The sequence below is a fragment of the Lygodium microphyllum genome, chromosome 19 (genome assembly GCF_053477565.2).
Source record: "Lygodium microphyllum isolate KBCC chromosome 19, Lygodium_microphyllum_v1.1.10, whole genome shotgun sequence".
Classification (NCBI taxonomy): Eukaryota; Viridiplantae; Streptophyta; class Polypodiopsida; order Schizaeales; family Lygodiaceae; genus Lygodium; species Lygodium microphyllum.
In genome coordinates, this window is record NC_141153.1 from 121,297,856 (window position 1) to 121,318,408 (window position 20,553).

Sequence of the window (20,553 nt, forward strand, 5' to 3'; positions counted from 1 at the left end):
TAGCATACGGGTCCCATATTGTTTCACCACACTTTAGGCATTGCATACAAGCATGTCATAAGAAGTAGCTCTAGCAACTAAGAGATCAAGAAAAACATTGATCTAGAAGCTACCTCATGTAAGTTGTCAAAGGTATCATGCTAAAGAAAGGAAGAGTCAAAACACCATGGCAAGTGGTCCAGAGGACATCTCAAAAGATGTACAAGTTGTTTGAGCAATGTTAACTACAAAGGGAGAAATTAGAACAGCCATGCTACGGATGCGTTTTAATGTTCAAAACCTCCAATGAAAACAAATAAATATGCATATGATACACATGATCCAATATATGCCAAGTCTTCACATATTGTGTAGACTGTAAGGTATAGCCTTGCTCTATGGGCATAGCCAAAGCCATAGAATAGATCTTGCTTAAGAACCATGAATGCAAGAGTGATGCATCCACTACTTTTGGATGCCCATAGGGCCATATCTAGAAGTGGATTGATATTGGAGTCCCCAATCAACAAACCAAAACTACCAAGTCAATGGCACGATTGTAACTATTGCTGCAAATCACAATGGTGCATAACATCATTCAATGCACAAACACTAGCCAACCACTTGATCTCACTTTCATTTTTTATCACAATTATAAGAATTTTGTTGGATACATTACTCTCCTTTTGCCTTTGTTCCTCCCCATCCAAAAAATCAGCCAAGAAAGCAAATGCACTTTGCTCACAACTATTGCACTTCAAGGTAGTGGTTTTCACACGGGAATCTTCTATACCGAGGTATCATTACTTCCCCCTTGTCAAAGAGAAGGTGGGCAAGCCACTTGTCTGCTTAAGACTGCAAATTGTAATCAAGCATGTTCCCTAGTTACCCCTCCTTTATTCATGAAAGTTATCTACCTCGTACAATAATATGAAAGTAGGGTGCACTCAAGTGAAATAGAAAATAACAACCCTTGGTGCATGAGTTAAGTCAAAAGGTTTATGCACGTTCTCTCATGCCAGCAACAAGAGTAGGAAACTATCCTGTATTTTGTTAGCGGACCAATCTTGACCAAGGAAGGTTTGATAAGTTCTGATTCATTTGAGGTATTAGTCTGTGTCAGTATGTTCTTGCATGCAAGTGGTTTTGGTATGTTTTGACTCAGTGAGTGATTTTGACTCGGTGAAGTATTCTCAAGGGGACATTCCACAGGATAGAAACAAAGAAGGCACTTATATGGCTCCACCTCAAGATGATGAACATTCTGTATCAAAGTCTTCTCATCATGACTATACAACAGTTCCTGTCAAAAGCAATACCAAACATGTGCAATCGAGCAGTCCTGTCATAAGCAGTGTCAAACATCACAGCTGCAAACAAATCCCTAAACACCAGTTCCAAGCCACCAGATTCCCGCTTCACTGCCAATACAAACTGTTGAAAAGAAGGGTGGCAAAAAAGGTGCAGGGAAATTGAAGACAGCTACTTCCAATTCCTAGACTGCTGCCATCATCCAGAAGCATGACATTTGGGAAGATGGCAAAAATGAAAGCAGATTGCAGACAGTCAGTTAATACTTAAGGCTAAAGCAGACCAAATACATATGCAGAGGCCTCATCTTGATTGAAATACACATGCAGAGGCCCCACCTTGATTGAAATACAAATGCAGAGCCCTTGACTTGATTGAAATACATATGCAGAGGCCTCACCTTGATTGAAATACATATGCAAAGGCCTCCTTGTGTCAGCACCTTAAAGTACAGTTTAGCTTTCAATCAGATGCATGCTTGGAATATACTTGCTTCACCAGATCCTGAATCTTGGACATTGTCAATGACTGCACAAAATTGTCTTGCTGCTGCATTTTCTCAAACAAAGAACGGCGCTCTGCTTCCGCCTCATTCAGACGTAGCTTTAAATATCGATTTGTGTAGTCTTCTTTGAATTTCTCTGATTTAGCTAATGCTAGGCGCTGCAACCTTTCAGCTTCCTGGCGTGCGTCATCTGAACGCATTTGGAACATCTCTCCTTCTGCCTGTTTCAATCTCACAATAGCTTCCAACTCCTCAATTTCCTGCTGCTTTTGTTCTTGCTCCATCTCAAGCTCTGTCAGTTCCTTTTTCTTGTCATTAAGTTCTCTGTCCGCTGTCTCCAGTGCCAGCCGTGCTTTCTTCAATGTCCGAGCTTTTTCTTCCGCAACCTCTTCCATCTTTGCCATAGCTTCTTTGACAACTTCAACTATGCGGTTGCATGCTTCATGAGGTTCAATTATTTTCGCACCCTCCACATCCCTGCTGGTATCTTCAGTCTCTAGGTCTGCAGCTATACAGCCTGAGTCTCTCTCTCTCTCTCTCTCTCTCTCTCTCTCTCTCTCTCTCTCTCTCTACACATATATTGCTAATATATATAGACACCCATCCTTTCAGCAAAAAAGTCCTGAAAACATATTCATATGTTACAATCTCAAAACAGCAGAAAAACAGAGCCATTTCATATATTATTGACAATAATCATCAACAATTAGTGCAATTATCAGTACAAGTATCTGCCAACCTATCTTTACTGGAAAATTATATCCTGAGAAGTCCAAATGCCCAAACTGTTTCTGCTCAAGTCCAAACTGTGTCTGCCTAAGTGCATTTAAAGGCGGCCATCTAGCTATTTGTCTGCCTCCTCACATTAAATTCTGTTTTAAGGAAGCTATTATGCTTCAGTTTCACTTTGCCTCCAAAAAGTAAATGTTAGGGAAATAAAACCTTGGCTGTAACAATCTGAGAAATATGAGCTTTTTCGTACGACCCTGCTTCCCAAAAAGGCACAACTCTTCAATCAAGCATTATTCGATATAATTTGTCATAAGGTTGTAATAACTGGCCTGGCAAAAGAATATGCCAACTTGGCTTAAGCAACACACTGCTGATTGACATAATGTGCAGCAGCAGGTGTCCAAGCGAATCCAAATTGACATATGTGACTTCGCTTTCTTCTTCATTTCAGATTCCATTTAAGATGGACTCCTTGGCATCATCCCTCAGTTTGCCCATTATAGAGGTATGCAAGCAAGAAAAAGCAACACACTGAGGAGGCTGTGTACCTTTGGCTGCATAAGTGGCAAGTTTACTTCCATTTTCATCCCTATGTGGTTTTCTTTCCAATCTTAGCAAGGTTTGGTTGGAAGCTGGTGCCAATCTTAGCCAAAAAAAGGAAGCCCACATTGAAGACATCGCAGGTGCTCTTAATGGAAGATGATATCAGGTTTAAATCAAAGGCTGCCTATAAATAGGTATGAATGAGAAAACTGGCTGACCTATAGGGTGCTAAACCTGGTTGACCTGAAAATGCATAAAGATGGTCTAACTTAAATGAACCTGCCTGCACAAGCAAAAAAAAAATCTGGCACAAATCTCCTAAATACCGTGCGTTGAGAAACATGTTTTCACATGTCTTTCTCTGTCTTCATCTCCTCCTTCTTCAGTCCGAGTCAAACAAGGATTTCAGGAGCTCTACCATGGCCTTTGTCCATTCGTCTATCCATATTGATAGTCGCCTTCATCATAGGCACATCAGCTGGAGATTAGGGTTTCTCTATCCTGTCCATGGATTTCTCTATCCTCTACAAGATGTCATAGCAGGAGATATCTCCTTTTTGCTGTGGGGAAATCCCAAGGCTATAAAACAAACCCCTAATGTCACATCTATCGCAGCTTGGGTGTTTGCAAGAGCCCTCTCTTTTTTTTGTAATACATAATTGCATTAATTATGCAAAAGTACAAGTACAAGATTGCAGGATTCCAAAATGCAGTGGCTCTAGTCCATCACACATAAAAAATATAAAGTCACAACAAAGGAACAGAGGAGATTGCCAATCATCTCTAACCAAGACATCCGCATGCTATAGAAGGTCAAGCTGCCACTAAAGAAGCCCCTTAAAACTTCGCAACATGGTGCTAAATGCCTGAGGCGGCATCAAAAATGAATGCATTGCGAGTGACCCAAATATGCCAACAACCCCAAAATCTGATGAAGTGAGACAGGATCTTCATATGAGGTTGTGGCAGACCATAGTAATTAGCTTTACCAAAAACCCAACCAGGCGGATGCATCCTTGTGCCCATCATCGAAGCCAAATGTCTGAGAAAAAGGCCCAAATCTTCGAAACAAAAGGGCAGGAAATGAATCTATAACGAGGAAGGCTTGACCACAGTGGTACAAAAGAAACAATTCCCATTAGAGATACCTCTATAGTGAAGGGTAGATGCAAGAGCAAGGGCCCCCACCAACATTCTCCAAATGAATACCTTGCATTTGAACGGTGTCTTATTGATCCATCCCTCCATTATTGTCAATTTTCACTAGACTTTAGATTTGTGCAAGTCCCAAAGAGAATTGGCTTTGGTAGTCAACCACACACGATCTTTGATTATGAGATGATAAATCTGATTAACTAAAGAGGACTAAAGGGTCAAACACCTTGCAAGATTTCAATATTGCAAAGGGCAATCAGAATCCAAAACAAGAAAGGGCTGCCGGTGTCACGAAGACGTGAAATTTTAAGATGCTTTAATCTTGCCAATAACATTTGATTAAGATATTAATCAAATGTGCAAGGTTGTTTAGCATATGTGATACACGTGGCAGTCATTTCATGATAACAAGCCAAGGACCTTGAGAATGCAATGGGTACGAAAGGCAAAAGTTGTAGTAAGTTATGTCTAGCACGTACTAGGTAGTACCCGATGTCAGATTTGGGCATAGACCAATTTATTGGCAACTAATGTCAGTTGTGATATTAGAGACTAGGCATTAATTAATTAATTAATTAATGTCAATCTAAGGCTAATAACTGCTTAGGGATACTTTGAAGAAAAATTGGTCTAGCCAATTTAATTATTGGTTAGTGAAATTAATTTTTTGAGCACAAGTAATTATTAAATTAATTTTCAATATTAATATTCTAAAAATTAATTTAATAAGCTAAATAATGCTGAAAAATGGGATTAGAAGGCTTCACTTGGCAAAACTTGCCTATGCAAGAGGGAAAAACGTTTTTAGGGACCTAGTAGAAGTTAATTTTAGACATTGTGAGAGAAAAGAAAGCTATTAGAGAGCAAGGAGAGGCTACTAATGTGATTTGCAACCACCAAGGATCGGTCCTACATCATGTGACTTCTTCTGGTGCTACCAATTGCAACATACAAGAGGGGGTAGCAATCTTTCTGGTGGTCGTCAGAGGATCTCTATTGTACTCCATCCATCTGCAATAAAAGTTAAAGAAATACCACAAGGGGCGCTAGTTTTGGGGCTAACAAGGTGTCCAATGTCCAAGATTGTATGGTAAAGCGTGCATTTCAGTTTTGTGAATTTATTAATTGCTGTAATTAGTGCTTAATCAAGTTATTTACCATCCTATTTGAGAAGGAAGGCTAGTTTCAACAGGTCCTTCAAGAGATCGAAGACTCTACCCCAGAGATCATTGTAGCCATGAGGTACCCAAAAGACTCTTCCGACGGTGCGAAAGGATATGAGGGTGTCTCACGGCAAGAGAATACCATTAGCCACCGAAGACAATCCAAGACATGCCATGCAATTAAATTTAGGTCTATTCTCTGACTTGCCTTCCCACAAAAGATAGGGGACACTGCTAGAATTTCCATCGGTAATGAATAAGCTGCTTCTCTATCCTCTGCCAGGTGCCAATGGGCCTTCAAAAGGACAATTTTCCACGAAGACACAAAATGAATAAGAAAAGCCAAGGCAGACATGGAAAAGTGAGCCTCAACACTAAGCACATGCCACTAGGAGCCCTAAATCCTTATACTGCCATACCAAAGGCCTCGGTCCTTAAGGAAAAGGCAAGCAATAAGAGCCCAAGGTTGCTAACCAATACATAGGGCTTGAAACAATGACCAACGAAGGGTTGTCATATGGGTCTCCACATCCAAAACAACCCCACCCCCCATTGATTCCGAGGTGCAAACATGACCCCACGATATCCAAGCTATATATGCCTACACAATATCTTTCTTCCAAAGCATAAAATGAAAGTGGCAAGCAAGATCCTTCAAGGCGACATTGGTCCAAGGCAGCAATGGCAAGAAGTAGGTGAGTATGGGAAGCATAATGGTCTAGGCAACTTTAAGATACACATGGAATGGCCAAGCTTGAGATTTCCAATAGATAAACTTGGTTTCCAATTTCTGTGATATCCATTTCAACAAGATTTTCGCCTGCACACCAACCAAGATGTACCTTATAGTGTCGCCTTTCTGGGCAACCTTACCCTACTACCCTCTAACAAATTGGAGGCCATGCAATCAATAAGGGAAGATTTGGTAGCATTGATTCGCAGACCTGACGCATGTCTAAATCACTCCCAAACATCCAAGGCTGATCGAAGATTAGAAGCGTCCACTTTCAAAACCATGGAAGTATCATCATTAACCAACAAATTGTTGTTGCAAAGGTAGAGAAAGACTAGTCAACTACCTCATATCCACAAGATGTGATAGCATGGAAAGAATAGGATGAGGAGCAAGTGCAAAGAAGAGTGGGTTGAAAAGACAGCCTCGTCAAATCGATCGAGCAAGGGAAAAAGAATCCATGCCTCCATCATTGAGCATCACACAAGAGGTGGCACCCATATTGATGGTGTATATCAACCTTGGCATGCAAGGTCCGAAACCCATAAACTTCCATGAGATCTACAACAAAAGACCATTCCAAGAAGTCAATGGCCTTTTCTAAGTCTAGAAAACAATCTCCTACTACATGTGTCATCCATAGCCTATGGCCATTTGTGCATTTGGAATATTATGAAGAATGTTTCTGCCCTTAATAAACCCATATTGGTGAGGATGAACAAGATTAGGCAAGTGTTTATGGAGACGATTTGCCAACACCTTCGTGAAGATCTTATGCATGGAGCAAGTGTTTATGGAGACGATTTGCCAACACCTTTGTGAAGATCTTATGCATGGAGCCCATCAATGAAATCGATCTCCATTGCATAAGTTTGGACAAGGAGGGAACCTTGGGAATCAACTTAATCAGCCCTTTTTTCCAAGGAGGCATGTTGTCCGACACCCAAACCTATTAGCACATAGCAGCCAAAGATTTTGCCAAAAGAGATACATAGATGCCAAAGAATTCATTGGTGATGCCATCCCAACCAGACTTTTGTCATTTGACGGATGCAATAAGGCATTCATAACTTCGCCCTCATGGATATCCGCTTCCACAAAGTCTTGTATGTCATGGAAAACCCAATCTCTGACCAAAGCATAAAAGGTTGCACGGACATGCACAACCCGTGAAGCAAACCCAAAAGGTTTGCAAAGTATTCCCTACACATACTTACAACTGATCGGGGATATGTGACCATGTGACCTCTGTATCTTGCAACCTCACCAAATTTTTCCACATTGGGAACGCATGCAAGGCCCAAAAGAATTTATGAGTCTAACAAGAACTATCTTGAAGAGTGTCAGTGAGTCAAGAGTCCTCTCTCTCTCTCTCTCTCTCTCTCTCTCTCTCTCTCTCTCTCCCCTAACCCCAACATGGAACTGCATCCACCAGAGCTCCTCCCCCCATCTCATGATACATAAAAGAACAAATGAAACTGTCCAAAAATGCTTCCAATGATGAAACAACTAAGAGAGAAGAAATCTAGCAGTTGACTATTCACAATGCTACATTGCATATATAGCAACCATGTACTGGATCATTGCTATTTGCATTGATTATGTAGCAACCATGTCCTGAATCATTGCTATCCAAGTTGTCCAATGACATTAATATATGCACAAAAGGGCTACATTCTCTATTTTATATGCTTCAAATTAGTTACAAACGGCTTCACATAACACAACTAATCCACATGTGCTCAATGACATTTCATGTTATTAGCAATGGATGTTTCTTCTCCAAGGTGATACAATGGGCAAAAGTCTTCGGGTGGTAGAGAGAAGAAAGCTTTGTCCACATTCTGTTGTTGTCTTTAATCTATGCACATGAACAAAGACAAAATCCTGAAGGCTCATAAAGAGAAAGTACCAGGCTCAAGAGTTGAGCCTATCCCAAAGCGTTGTACAATCCATCAATGAACCAATAATGTGATTCTCCATGCATAGAGGAATTCGGTTAGTGACAAAGGCCCAAAGATCAAAGATATCAAGAATACACTCCACTTTGCGAGACCAAAGGGAGTAGTTTGATCCATCCAAATGGTCTTCTTTGAGTAGAGAAGAAAGAACAGGCACCTGTACAGAAGGTAAAAAGCAATCCTACCATACCAACCCAAAGCATGTATATCTCTCTCTGTACAACTAATCAAAGTGGATTTTTGTAAATTGATTTTGAAATGGCCACTGATGCAGTTGATAGGACTCCACAATGCTCTAGCATTGCCTCATGATCATCCTTCATGGCATCACGTAAGTGCTATATATGCCACTCCATCACAAGCTACCATTGATTGTATCGATAAGAGGAGTCATCCGAGGGCCCAAACCCACGGAAAACATTAATCCTCTTTCACACACATACACACACACTCTCTCTCTCTCTCTCAAATGAATGGAGCTAAGTTGGGCTTTAGAACAGAGTGCATTTGCCATGTGAACTAACCTGATTTTGAGCTGGCTGATAATTAAGTATGAGAGAAAAGCAGCATTGTCAAATAATGGAGATTCTAGTAAGAAAAATAGGGAAATAAAAGAAAGAGGGGTAGGATTCAACATGTACCTCGGAAAAGGCGTTGAATCTCTTTGCCTACAGTATCAACATCAACTCCTGTCTTCAGCTTGTCAAGAAGGTCCTCTGCCTTCCAATACAACCATTTGCCTCTTGTATCTTCACTGCTATGAAATATTCGTCGCACACAATCAAGCTCTCTCAGTAATTCTTCACTGTTCCAGTCATTAGCACATGAGAGGAACACATCCTTGACCCATCCAAGCAATTCTGATGCGCGTTTACAAGTTCTACAGTGTAGTAGAGTTTCTGAAGACCCACTGTTGGCTTTGGATGGGCCTGTACTTATATGTCCTGAGCGAAGGGCACAATCAGCATGCATCCAATGAGCACAAAAGTCACAACCTATCCACCGACATGTGTTGACATCAAAGTCAAACTTGCTGCATATAGTACACATGCAAGCATTGCAGAAGCCATTGTTAGAACTGCAAAGATCACACGTACAATCATCCCCAGGAAGTTGATTCTGACATGCCACATTTCGACACCGCTTGAACAAAAGGATTTCTGTGAGGACACGGTGTGTCACAGAAATGTCTGGGTGCAAAAAAGCTTGTATACCTGTCTTAATGGCAACAAGTAGCTCTAATTGGGTTCTGTTTGCATGTGTCAATCTGTCAGGCATGATATCCATGCGACTTACTAGCAGCTTTTGCAGCAAACCAAGTGCTTCCTTGTGTTTGGCTCCCCCACCATTGAGAATGTCACGAAGCTCTGCTTTCAGATCCTCTAAGAGCTCCTCTGGCTGCTCACGCATGCGATCCGCTATGACCTCAATGGGATCACATACAACATCCTTCAGTTGTATCCGATTTGACTTGGCAACCCGGCGAACAACGGTTTGCTCAGGGTGCTCAAGATCATTACCCACTGAATTCCGAGTTGTCTCCTGCGTAATTGGGCGCACCGAATCTCTATCCCGAGTATGTTCACTAGCCCAAGTGTCCCTGGAGCTAGCATTTTCGGAGCGGCACTCATGTAGTTGTCCAGACGTCATTCGATGATGCCGATTGGGAGAAGTGCAAGCTTCAGAAGAAGCAAGGGAGAGGGAATGGGGATGAAAGCCAGCAGAGTCAACAGGGGTGCCGGTGCCGGTGCTGCCACGGAGCTGTTTGAGAGGCAGATGCTGCTGTGGGACCATCCCAAACGGGCCTTGCTAGGACTCGTGGGGTCGGCTGAGTCTCATGCGAGGATCTTCAGTTGCCAAAAATGATCATTGATGGATGGTCTTCCTGACAACGCACATGTGTTCAGACAACCAAGGGTCTCAAAATACAGAGGGGGCCTAGAGGGGCATCTGCTGTCAGTTCACTTGAGTGAGGCGATGGAGGGATTCTCTCTCTCTGTCTCTCTCTCTGTGTCTACAATGGTCTGTCGGTGTGTACACGATGCTCTCTCTCTCTCTCTCTCTCGCTCTCTCTACGATGGAAGAGATTTCTCAATAGTGTACACGCGCTCTCTCTCTCTCTCTCTCTCTCTCTCTCTCAGTAGAGTCCCTACTTTCGGATTCCCCGCGGATGAAGCACCTTTTCGACCGTTAATAGGCCCTCTGGAAAATCTGACTTCATCCCCGTTGGCTCTTGCTTGGGCGTTGGCTTTTAGGGCTTTTCTCGATGCCAAAATGCACATGCTTGAGATCGTGCATCTTAGGCCGGCAGAGTTCTCATTTCCATATTTCAGCAAGCCATACACCTTAGAACCATTCCCCATGCGGGTTCAAATGCAATGGACCCAACACACGGTAGAGTGAGAAAGTTTAATGCGAGGAAGCAGAGAACCCCTTGTCCAATGTTCTCCTACCACTATTCCGTCACTAGAGCTAGGGCCAACAAATATGAAGTGAAATTTGACCAATGTTGGCCATACATTGGCATTGAAGACTAAGCATGTCTCCATAGATGGCTCTTAGCTAAAAGGCAAACTCACATTTATGCTCCGTGTGGACTAGTAGACAGAGTATACATATAGTCATCAACACATGACAAAGCCTAAGGGGCTAGTGATATGTTAATTACAAGTCCCCTTTCATGAAAAAGGTTGCAAATGACAAAACCTTTCCCGATGTCCCCTTTATCGAATTGAGAGGGTTACCCCTAAGGAAACTTCAAGCCTTGCCATAGCTAGTATGGTGTCCACAGCTCCAAGTAAGATCCTATGGAGGGGGAAATACCTACATATAGGAGCACAACTCCACCAATATAGACATTGCTAGCTAATAAAACCATTGGTCGCTATGTTTGCTAATTAGGCTTGCTCCCATTTCTCGATACAATGACAATCTATATTAAAATGTATCCTTTTGTGCTATAAAGTTAGCACAATACAAATATGATTCATGTTACAAAATAACGAGACAATGAAAGCATCACAAATCTTACTACTATATTATTTTAGCTATAGGTTTGAAAAGCCCAGAACCTCCAGAGGGCTTCCCAAACCTACCTCTTTTTCCAAACCTCTTTTCTTTAATCAAAACCCCCTTCCCTCCTCTTTTTCTCACGTGTAATATCTCATTTTCTCTTCCCCTTCCCTTTTTTCATTAAAGCCTCCCCCCCTCACCTCCCTTTTTTAAATTAAAACCCCCTCCCCTCTCTCTCACTTATAATCTCTCTCTTTCTTTTCTCCATCCCCTTTTTAATTAAATTCCTCCACCCTTCCCCCCTCTCTCTCATGTGTACTGCCTAGGTTCTCTCTCTCTCTCTCTCTCTCTCTCTCTCTCTCTCTCTCTCTCAGAGTTAGATTAAACTTTTTAATTAAATATTTTAAAAGCTTTTTTTAATTTAAAGTTTTTTTAACATAGTTTTTCACACACTTTGAGAAGGAGATAAAATAAGAGAGAGAGAGAGAGAAGAAGACGGAGAGAAGGGGGAGAAATAAGAAAGAGAATAGTCTTTTTTTAATTTTAATTAAACATTTTTCTTCTCCCCTCTCCCCTCTCTCTCATATGTAGAGCCTAGGTTCTCTCTCTCTCTCTCTCTCTCTCTCTCTCTCTGAGATTAAACTTTTTAATGCTCTCTCTCAGATTAAACTTTCTAATGTAAACTTTTTGTTTAATTAAAATAAAGAGAGAGATATATATATATATATATATACACACACACACACAAAGAGCAAAAAAGAAAGAAGGTGAGAGGGAGGGAGAGAGAGAGGAGAGGAACAGAGAGAAAGAGAATTATAGAGAGAGAAAATATAAAATTTAAGAGAGAGATAGAGAGAGAGAGAAAGGAAAAGAGAGGAGAGAGGGGGAGAGAGATACAAAGAGAAGAAAATGAGAGAGAAAGAATTTGAACACAATGAGAGAATTATAGAGAGAGGAAAGATAAAATTTAAAAGAAAGAAAGAGAATTATAGAGAGAGAGAAAATATGAAATTTAAGAGAGAGAGAGAGAGAGAGGAAAAGAAAAAAAGAAAAGAGAGGAGAGAGGGGGGAGAGAGACAGAGAGAGAAAATAATAAGAAGAGAGAATTTGAACACAGAGAGAGAATTATAGAGAAAGGAAAGATAAAATTTAAAAGAAATAGAAAAGAAAAAGAAAAAAAAGAAAACTTTCTTTTTAAATAAAATAAGGAGAGAGAGAAAGAGAGAGAGAGAGAGAGAGAAATATACAAAGAGCAAAAAAGAAAGAAGAGGAAAGGGAGGGAACAGAGAGAAAGAGAATTATAGAGACAGGAAATAGCTATAGATTCAGAAAGCCCCGAACCTCCAAAGGGCTTCCCGAACCTATCCCTTTTTCCAAACCTCTTTTCTTTAATTAAAACCCCCTCCCCTCCTTTCTTTCTCACATGTAATATCTCATTTTCTTTTCCCCTTCCCTTTTTTCATTAAAGCCTCCCCCCCTCACCTCCCTTTTTTAAATTAAAACCCCCTCCCCTCTTTCTCACTTATAATCTCTCTCTTTCTTTTCCCCATCTCCTTTTTAATTAAATTCATCCACCCTTCCCCCCTCTCTCTCATGTGTATAGCCTAGGTTCTCTTTCTCTCTCTCTCTCTCTCTTTCTCTCTCTCTCTCTCTCTCTCTCTCTCTCAGTTAGATTAAACTTTTTAATTTAAACTTTTTTTAATTAAACATTTTAAAAGCTTTTTTTAATTTAAAGTTTTTCAAACATTGTTTTTCACACACTTTGAGAAGGAGATAGAATAAAAGAGAGAGAGAGAAGGAGAATAAGAAGAGGGAGAGAGAAGGGGGAGAAAGAGGAAAGAAAATAGTCTTTTTTTAATTTTAGTTAAACATTTTTATTCTCCCCTCCCCTCCTCTCTCTCATATGTAGAGCCTAGGTTTCTCTCTCTCTCTCTCTCTCTCTGTGATTAAATTTTTTAATGTAAACTTTTTGTTTAATTAAAATAAGGAGATATATATATATAGATAGATACACACACACACACAAAGAGCAAAAAAAAAAAGAAAAGGAGAGGGAGAGAGGGGAGAATAGAGAGAAATAAAATTATAGAGAGAGGAAATATAAAATTTAAGAGAGAGAGAGAGAGAGAGAGAAAGAAAAAGAAAAAAGAAAAAAAGAGGAGAAAGGGGGAGAGAGAGACAGAGAGAAGAAAATGAGAGAGAAAATAAAAAGAGAAAGAATTTGAACACATTGAGAGAATTATAGAGAGAGAAAAGATAACATTTAAAAGAAAGAAAGAGAATTATGGAGAGAGAAAATATGAAATTTAAGAGAAAGAGGAAAAGAAAAAAAGAAAACAGAGGCGAGAGGGGGAAGAGAGACAGAGAGAAAATAAAAAGAAGAGAAAAAATTTGAACACAGAGAGAGAATTATAGAGAAAGGAAAGATAAAATTTAAAAGAAAGAGAAAAGAAAAAGAAAAAAAAGAAACTTTCTTTTTAATTAAAATAAGGGGAGAGAGAGAGAGAAATATACAAAGAGCAAAAAAGAAAGAAGAGAAAAGGAAGGGAACAAAGAGAGAGAATTATAGAGAGAGGAAATATAAAATTTAAGAGAGAGAGAGAGAGGAAAAGAAAAAAGGAAAAGAGAGAAGAGAGGGGGGATAAAGACAGAGAGAAGAAAATAAGAGAGAATTTGAACACAGAGAGTATTATAGAGAGAGGAAAGATAAAATTTAAAAGAAAGGGAAAAGAAAAAAATTTAAAGAGAGAAGAAAAAAAAGAAAAAAGAGGAGAGAGAAGGAAAGGCAAGGAGAGGGGGGAGAGAGAGAGAGAATAAGAAGAATAAGAAGAAGAGAGAGGAAAAGAGGAAGAGAGATGGGAAAAAAGAGAAAAGAGAAAAGTCTTTTTAAAATTTAAATATTTTGAGAGAGAGAGGAAGGGAGAGAGGAGAGAGGGGGGAAGAGAGAGAGAGAGAGAATATAAAATTTAAAAGAGAGAGAATGAGAGAAGAAAAAGATAAAATTTAAAAGAGAGAAAGAGGAGAAGAGAGAGAATATAAACATAAAGAGAGATTTATATATAAGAAAAAGAAAAAATTTACATACTTTAAGAGAGACTGGAGGGAAAAAAGTGAAAGAAGAAGAAGAAGAGAGAGAGAACATGTAGAGAGAATTATAGACAGAGAAAAGATAAAATTTAAAAAGAGAGAGAGAATAAAAATAGAGGAGAAAGAGAGAAGGAAAAGAGAGGAGAGAGAGAGAATAAAAGTCCAAAGAGAAGAAAAGGAGAGAGAGAGAAAATAAAAAATTTAAAAAGAGAATGAAGAGAGAGAGAGAGAGAATTTTAAAAAAAAGGAAAAAAGAGGAGAGGGAGAGAGAAGGAAAAGAGAGGAGAGAGGGGAGAGAATAAAAAGAGAGAGAGAGAAGAAAAGCGGGGAGAGAAAAAAAGGAGAGAGAGAGAGAGAGAACATAGTTTATTCTCCCCCGCTTTTCTTCTCTCTCTCTCTGTTAGATTAAATTTTTTAATTTAAACTTTTTTAATTAAAAATTTTAAAAGCTTTTTTTAATTTAAAGTTTTTCGAACATAGTATAAAAGAGAGAGAGAGAGAGAGAAGAAAAAGAAGAAGAAGAAGAGAGAAGGGGGAGAAAGAGGAAAGAGAATAGTCTTTTTTCAATTAAACTTTTTTCTTCTCCCCTCCCCCCTCTCTCTCATACGTAAGGCCTAGGTTTTCTCTCTCTTTCTCTTTCTCTCTCTCTCTCTCAGATTAAACTTTTTAATGTAAACTTTTTGTTTAATTAAAATAAGGAGAGAGAGAGAGAAATATACAAAGAGCAAAAAAGAAAGAAGAGGAGAGGGAGGGAGAGAGAGAGGGGGAACAGAGAGAAAGAGAATTATAGAGAGAGGAAATATAAAATTAGAGAGAGAGAGAGAGAGAGAGAGAAAGAAAAAGGAAAAGAGAGGAGAGATGGGGAGAGAGGGAGAGAAAGAGACAGAGAGAAGAAAATGAGAGGGAGAAAATAAGAAGAGAGAATTTGAACACAGTGAGAGAATTATAAAGAGAGGAAAGATAAAATTTAAAAGAAAGAAAGAGAATTATAGAGAGAGAAAATATGAAATTTAAGAGAGAGAGAGAGTGAGAGAGGAAAAGAAAAAAAGAAAAGAGAGGAGAGAGGGGGAAGAGAGACAGAGAGAAGAAAATGAGAGAGAGAAAATAAGAAGAAGAAGAGAAAGAATTTGAACACAGAGAGAGAATTATAGAGAAAGAAAATATAAAATTTAAAAGAAGGAGAAAAGAAAAAGAAAAAGAAAAAAAAGAAACTTTCTTTTTAATTAAAATAAGGAGAGAGAGAGAGAGAGAGAGAGAGAGAGAGAAAAATGTACATAGAGCAAAAAAGAAAGAAGAGGAAAGGGAGGGAACAGAGAGAAAGAGAATTATAGACAGAGAGGAAATATAAAATTTGAGAGAGAGAGAGAGAGAGAGGAAAAGAAAAAAGGAAAAGAGAGGAGAGAGGGGGGAGAATAAAAGGAGAAAGAGAGAGAGAAGAAAAGTAGGGAGAGAAAAAAATGAGAGAGAGAGAGAGAGAACCAGGAGAGGAAAAAAATAAACTAAAATAGAAGGCAAAGAAAGAGAGAGAAAAAAAAATAGACATAGAGAAATTTTGGGGGGGAGAGAGAGAGTGAGTGAGAGGAAAAAGAGAAGAGAGAAAGATGAGAAATGGATTGTTGAGCGAAGTTGCTGTAACTTCGCTTGCCACTTCGAGGCAGCGAAGCTGCCGCAAAGTGGCCTAGCGTTCCTTGCGCGCAAAGCGCGCGCGAAATGCTAGTATATAATAGGGTTGATAATGGCAAATACAATGTTCATTTGTCTTTGGCTCTAGTTGACAAATCTAGCCATAATCTGTAGCTTGGTATGAAGAGGTGCACACCTAGCCAATAACACATTTGATCCCTTGAGAGACATGGACATGCAAATATCTTAGAAAGAAAATAAAGACACCATCTTTTTCCCATATTCATGTACTAGTATCACTTGTGTCCTCCTATTGTCCAACTAAATAAGGTCTTATTTGACAATCCTACAAGTCCATGAGTGGCTCAATGTAAGAGATGATGCATCAAGGGAATATCGAAAGGGTGGTGGTCAATCCATACTAAAGCCATGTAACTCAATTTGGGATGACATACAAGCATACCAACACAAAGTATCTCCCTGACTAGCACACTGTTGTGAGGACTCAAGAGCCAGTCGCACATATCTATGTATGGCTAACTCCTACATGCTATGTATGATAGATATTGATCTATTGAGGGCCTCTACCACTATTCATTCATATAGCCCCTAAGTAAACAAAGGTGTTGATTTCCTAAGCCATAGAGAGAGAGAGAGAGAGAGAGAGAGAGAGAGAGAGAGAGAGAGAGAGAGAGCACCAAATAGCATGCACAATATTACTTTGGAGAAACAAAGTGAGAGGGCACAAAGATTGTTGTTTTGCTTTCTCTTCATCATGTTTGTGAGAGAAAGAAGAGTAATCACTATTTTTTGTGTTGGAATAACGATAAAATTTTGAGAGAAAGTTCGAAAAGAGCAAAAAACATGTTATGCTAGAGAGGAAAGTGCCCGAGGAGTCCACCTTATAGAATATGTAAGATACTACGTGAGTTCAAAAGAAAGGGTATTACATTTAGTAAAATTTACAGGATTATATTTACAAAATGGGTTTTTTAATTACAATTTGAAAAAAAATCGTAAGTGTAGTAAAGTAAAAGGGGCCATTTTAAGGGCTCATAGCATGTAAAGAAAGGGTATTTCTTATCCTTTGAACGCACGTTATATAGATGATTTCTTATAAGTGGACTCCTCGGGGGGAAAGTGTGTGTGCAAAAGTAGTTGTGTTTTATGTTTCTAATTATTTCAATGGAAAAATGCCTTATTTTTTAAATGTTATGAGGGGAAAGATAATATGTTAAGGTTTGGGAATCACCTTTCATTCACCACAAAGGATTGATGTGAGGCTAGATGTCTTTGAATTCTAATATGATATAGATGCTCAAACATACTATTAGTAGCCCCTATGGACTTTCACAAGCAATACACAATATAAAGTACATTTACATTCAAAGAGAATGATAAACTTATCCAAGACATGCTTTCATGCCTAAAGAAAAGTTATCCAAAAGCTCTAAAAATATAATGACAAACTCAATAAAATATGTTTTCAAGGCATCAAATTATGTAATTACCATGGTTGCACATTACTCAAAATAATAATCTTCAATGTATCTAATTGCCTAAAGTTACATACAATAGTTTCTCATTTAATATTGTACATGATTTGAATTGCTACTATTCTATTTATAATTTGTTAGGGTACATACTCGTTAGAATAGCTTTGACAATAATTGTTTATTATGAAACTATTCATCATAACACTATTGTATACAACTGGGTGTTCTATTGGTCGTGGGATGTGAACTTTAAGATCATGCACATCATTAATCACATTAAAGGAGACAACAAGCCCATATGTCAAAGATTGAACAATAGTTTTGTGATGTCCTAGTGATTGTTTTGACATGCAAACCTTCAATAGCATCGAAGCATGGACTCCTCACAAATGAGTTCAATGCACATGCATGTACATTGCAACCTGTCATCTATTGCACATACTCAAATTGTGTTTTTTAATGACAATTGCATAGTATAATTTAAATTTCCAATAAAATGAAATCACTACATCAACAGAGAGATTTGCTAATTCAAACTCATTTATCAAGGTTTCAAGAAAAGAACAAATCATACACTTAGATTAGTAAGAAAAACTCTCAACCTATGTCCCAAACATATGATGGATTACAATTGCTTGATGTTGGACAAATGTTATGACCTACCCCTTTTCTAAATGGTGAAAATTTATATATGCCACATTGGATGCTATGCCTAAATTCATTACCTCCATTATGAGGAGGGGGACGTTGAAGGTAGGGCTAGTGACTTGAGTGAAGTCATAAAATGAGCTAGCTATATTGGAAGGTGCAACTAGATCACATTTGGTCACATCCTCTTTAAGGTGACTTCATACTTATTTTTGTTAAAGCCCCACCATGTTCACATACAAGTATTCATTACTAACTTATATGACTCATTTTATGTTCGTATCATCAATGGTAGTGTCTAGATGAAGATGTTTGCTCACTCTTTTATGGCCATATCCTCATGTTGCCTTAGAAGGTATTGCTAGCATTTATATTCTTTAGAGAAGTTGGCCTTGTGACATTGCATCAAGGCTTTATGGAGATCCACATGGCAATGATAAAGCTTATAGTCTTATGATATTTCTCTATCATGACCCTCAAAGTGAAAATATGATGTAGTGTGTTATATGGATTACATCCTCAACATGTCACTCACATGGATATAATCGATGATATTTACACATATTGAGGACTCTTGGTGACCTTGGGAAAACCAATGTCATGGCCCTTCACATCTCAATGAAAAAGACTATCTATGTACAAGGCTAACCAAGTGTAGGTGACAAACTCATATGTGTATGTAAGCATCGTTTGTACATATTACAATGAGTCCTTTTCCATGGGATGGACATCACATGACAAGCTCTTATGAGATTATTGCACACTTGATTGTGATTTGTATTTGAGGGGGAGATATCATCAAATCGAGTGCTTGGCATCAAGGAGGCAGCCATCTCCACATTCATATCATCAAAGGTCACCATATCCAAGTCTACTCTTCAAAGGTACTTCTTTGAATCTACTTCTTTATTTCTCATGACAAATTTGATAAGGCATTGGACAAACTATGTTGTGATTGATTGTATGCAAGCTAGGAATGCAAGATTGCGATAGTCTTTGTGCTTTTCTTCCTTTCTACAATCACCACAATTGCTCCAAAAGCTTGAGTTTATCGGATTTCTTGATTGCATCTTGTGCATCCATCACTAGGAGACATATGAATTTGGTAGCACATAAGGCATGCTAATTATCAATATTGTATGTGTTGCATCCTCCATGTGAAACTTTTACACTCATAGCATGATCACCATGACCACATGATCTTATGCTTGATCACCATGACTCGATGCTCAGCATGATCTTGAGGCTTTCTTAACATCACCCACCTCCACTGCATACATATGACTCCCACTTGACTAGTTTTGACTTCTAACAATGCCATCACCTCAAATGTTACACATAGAGCATGATGGTCTCTATCTTAATTACCTCTAATGGTAGTATCATACCCTAATTACAATAACTTCTCAACCACCACAAGTGGATCTTGAAGGCCTAGTATCACCATGACTAGAGGAGTAGAACCCCCTTGAGTGTCTAATACACCACTCTAACCACACATAAACCTTGTGAAGTCACATTAGGCATAAGCCTTGTAGTGGGAGCTCACGCTCAATCGCCAAGACCCACGGATCGCTTATTGCTTCAAGCGTTTCAAGCCGAATGCTAATGGCTACCTCTCACATAGCCTACGCGCTCTCATGCCTACCGGGTGTAGTGAGCTTACCTTCATGCCGATCGAGTTGCCTCCTCTCCCGCACACTCCGGTAGCTCCACGATCCAAGTGCAAGCTTCAAGCAAGCTCGATCCTCCCGCTCCAAGCTCCAAGCTCCATCGCCGCGAGCAAGATAAGAGAAGAGAAGAGAAGAGAAGAAGAGAGGAGAAGATGGAGAGCTTCCCCACAGTCCCTTACCCTCATACACTCACTCCCTCATACTCTCACACTCCCTCTCTCAAGCACAAGCTCAAGCAAGGAAGAAGAAGAAGAAGAAGAAGAAGAAGAAGAGGAGAGCTACTTTTGGCCACACACAAGAATGAGCTTCTCATTCACTTTTCCACTTTATATACAAAACCTATATCCCTTTTGGGCGGTCATCCCCTTATCCCCTTTTTTACATGGCCGACCATGGCCTAGGCCCTTTTTCCCATTGCCCTTCTACCTTCCTAGCTTCCTTCCTACCACCCATCTACCTTTACAAATTGCACGGGTGAGACCCCAGCGCTCTTTAAATTAAACCATGATGCGCTTGCGCTCTTTTACAAAAGTATTGATTCGCGCTTTTTCTTATGCGCCCTTTTCCTTTATTTAGGACTTTTCTGCATTTCTTGTGCTTCCATATTTTTCTTGGCGCATCTTCGTCTTCCATTTCACTTTTGCCTTGGCCTTTGTCTTCTGCTTTAGCTTTTTCAGATTTTTCACCTTGTTTGTCTAACGGTTAACATTACCCCCTTCTAGACGAGTGCCAGTTCCATGGCACTCTTCGTCAAAGGTAGCATGCAGAGCTTGCACCGAAGACGTGGGTGGAAGGGATTGTTGTGGTTTGCCTTGGAGGAGTTCTGATGTTAGTGCAGATGAAGGTCGTTGGTGGTACTTTGCTGTTCTGATTGGCTGGTGATATGATTGTTGTAGGTGGCAATAGGGCTACTCTTTGTTGGGAATGGTCAC

General features: G+C 39.4%; 1 protein-coding gene across 2 annotated transcripts; it reads right to left on the bottom strand.

The window, feature by feature from the left end:
• Window positions 1–1,121: 1,121 nt before the first annotated feature.
• LOC148020329 (OBERON-like protein) lies at window positions 1,122–10,272 on the bottom strand. Of its 2 annotated transcripts, none has more exons than XM_087700627.1 (2): window positions 8,724–10,272; window positions 1,122–2,303 (listed from the first exon to the last, which is right to left on the bottom strand). In XM_087700627.1, exons 1-2 carry the CDS (start codon window positions 9,874–9,876, stop codon window positions 1,753–1,755), a joined length of 1,704 nt encoding a protein of 567 aa, XP_087556753.1. In that variant the 5' UTR covers window positions 9,877–10,272; the 3' UTR covers window positions 1,122–1,752. The 2 variants fall into 2 exon arrangements, with proteins under 2 accessions (XP_087556753.1, XP_087556754.1); XM_087700628.1 differs by having other exon boundaries at window positions 1,131–2,297; window positions 8,724–10,268.
• Between the last annotated feature and the right edge of the window lie 10,281 nt (window positions 10,273–20,553).

Excerpts from the sequence above, each read along its gene's own strand:
- LOC148020329 (XM_087700627.1), bottom strand. The coding sequence starts at position 9,876 with ATGGTCCCACAGCAGCATCTGCCTCTCAAACAGCTCCGTGGCAGCACC. Across the intron at positions 2,304-8,723 it reads GATTCAACGCCTTTTCCGAG|CTGCAGACCTAGAGACTGAA; the intron begins GTACATGTTGAA and ends CAGGCTGTATAG.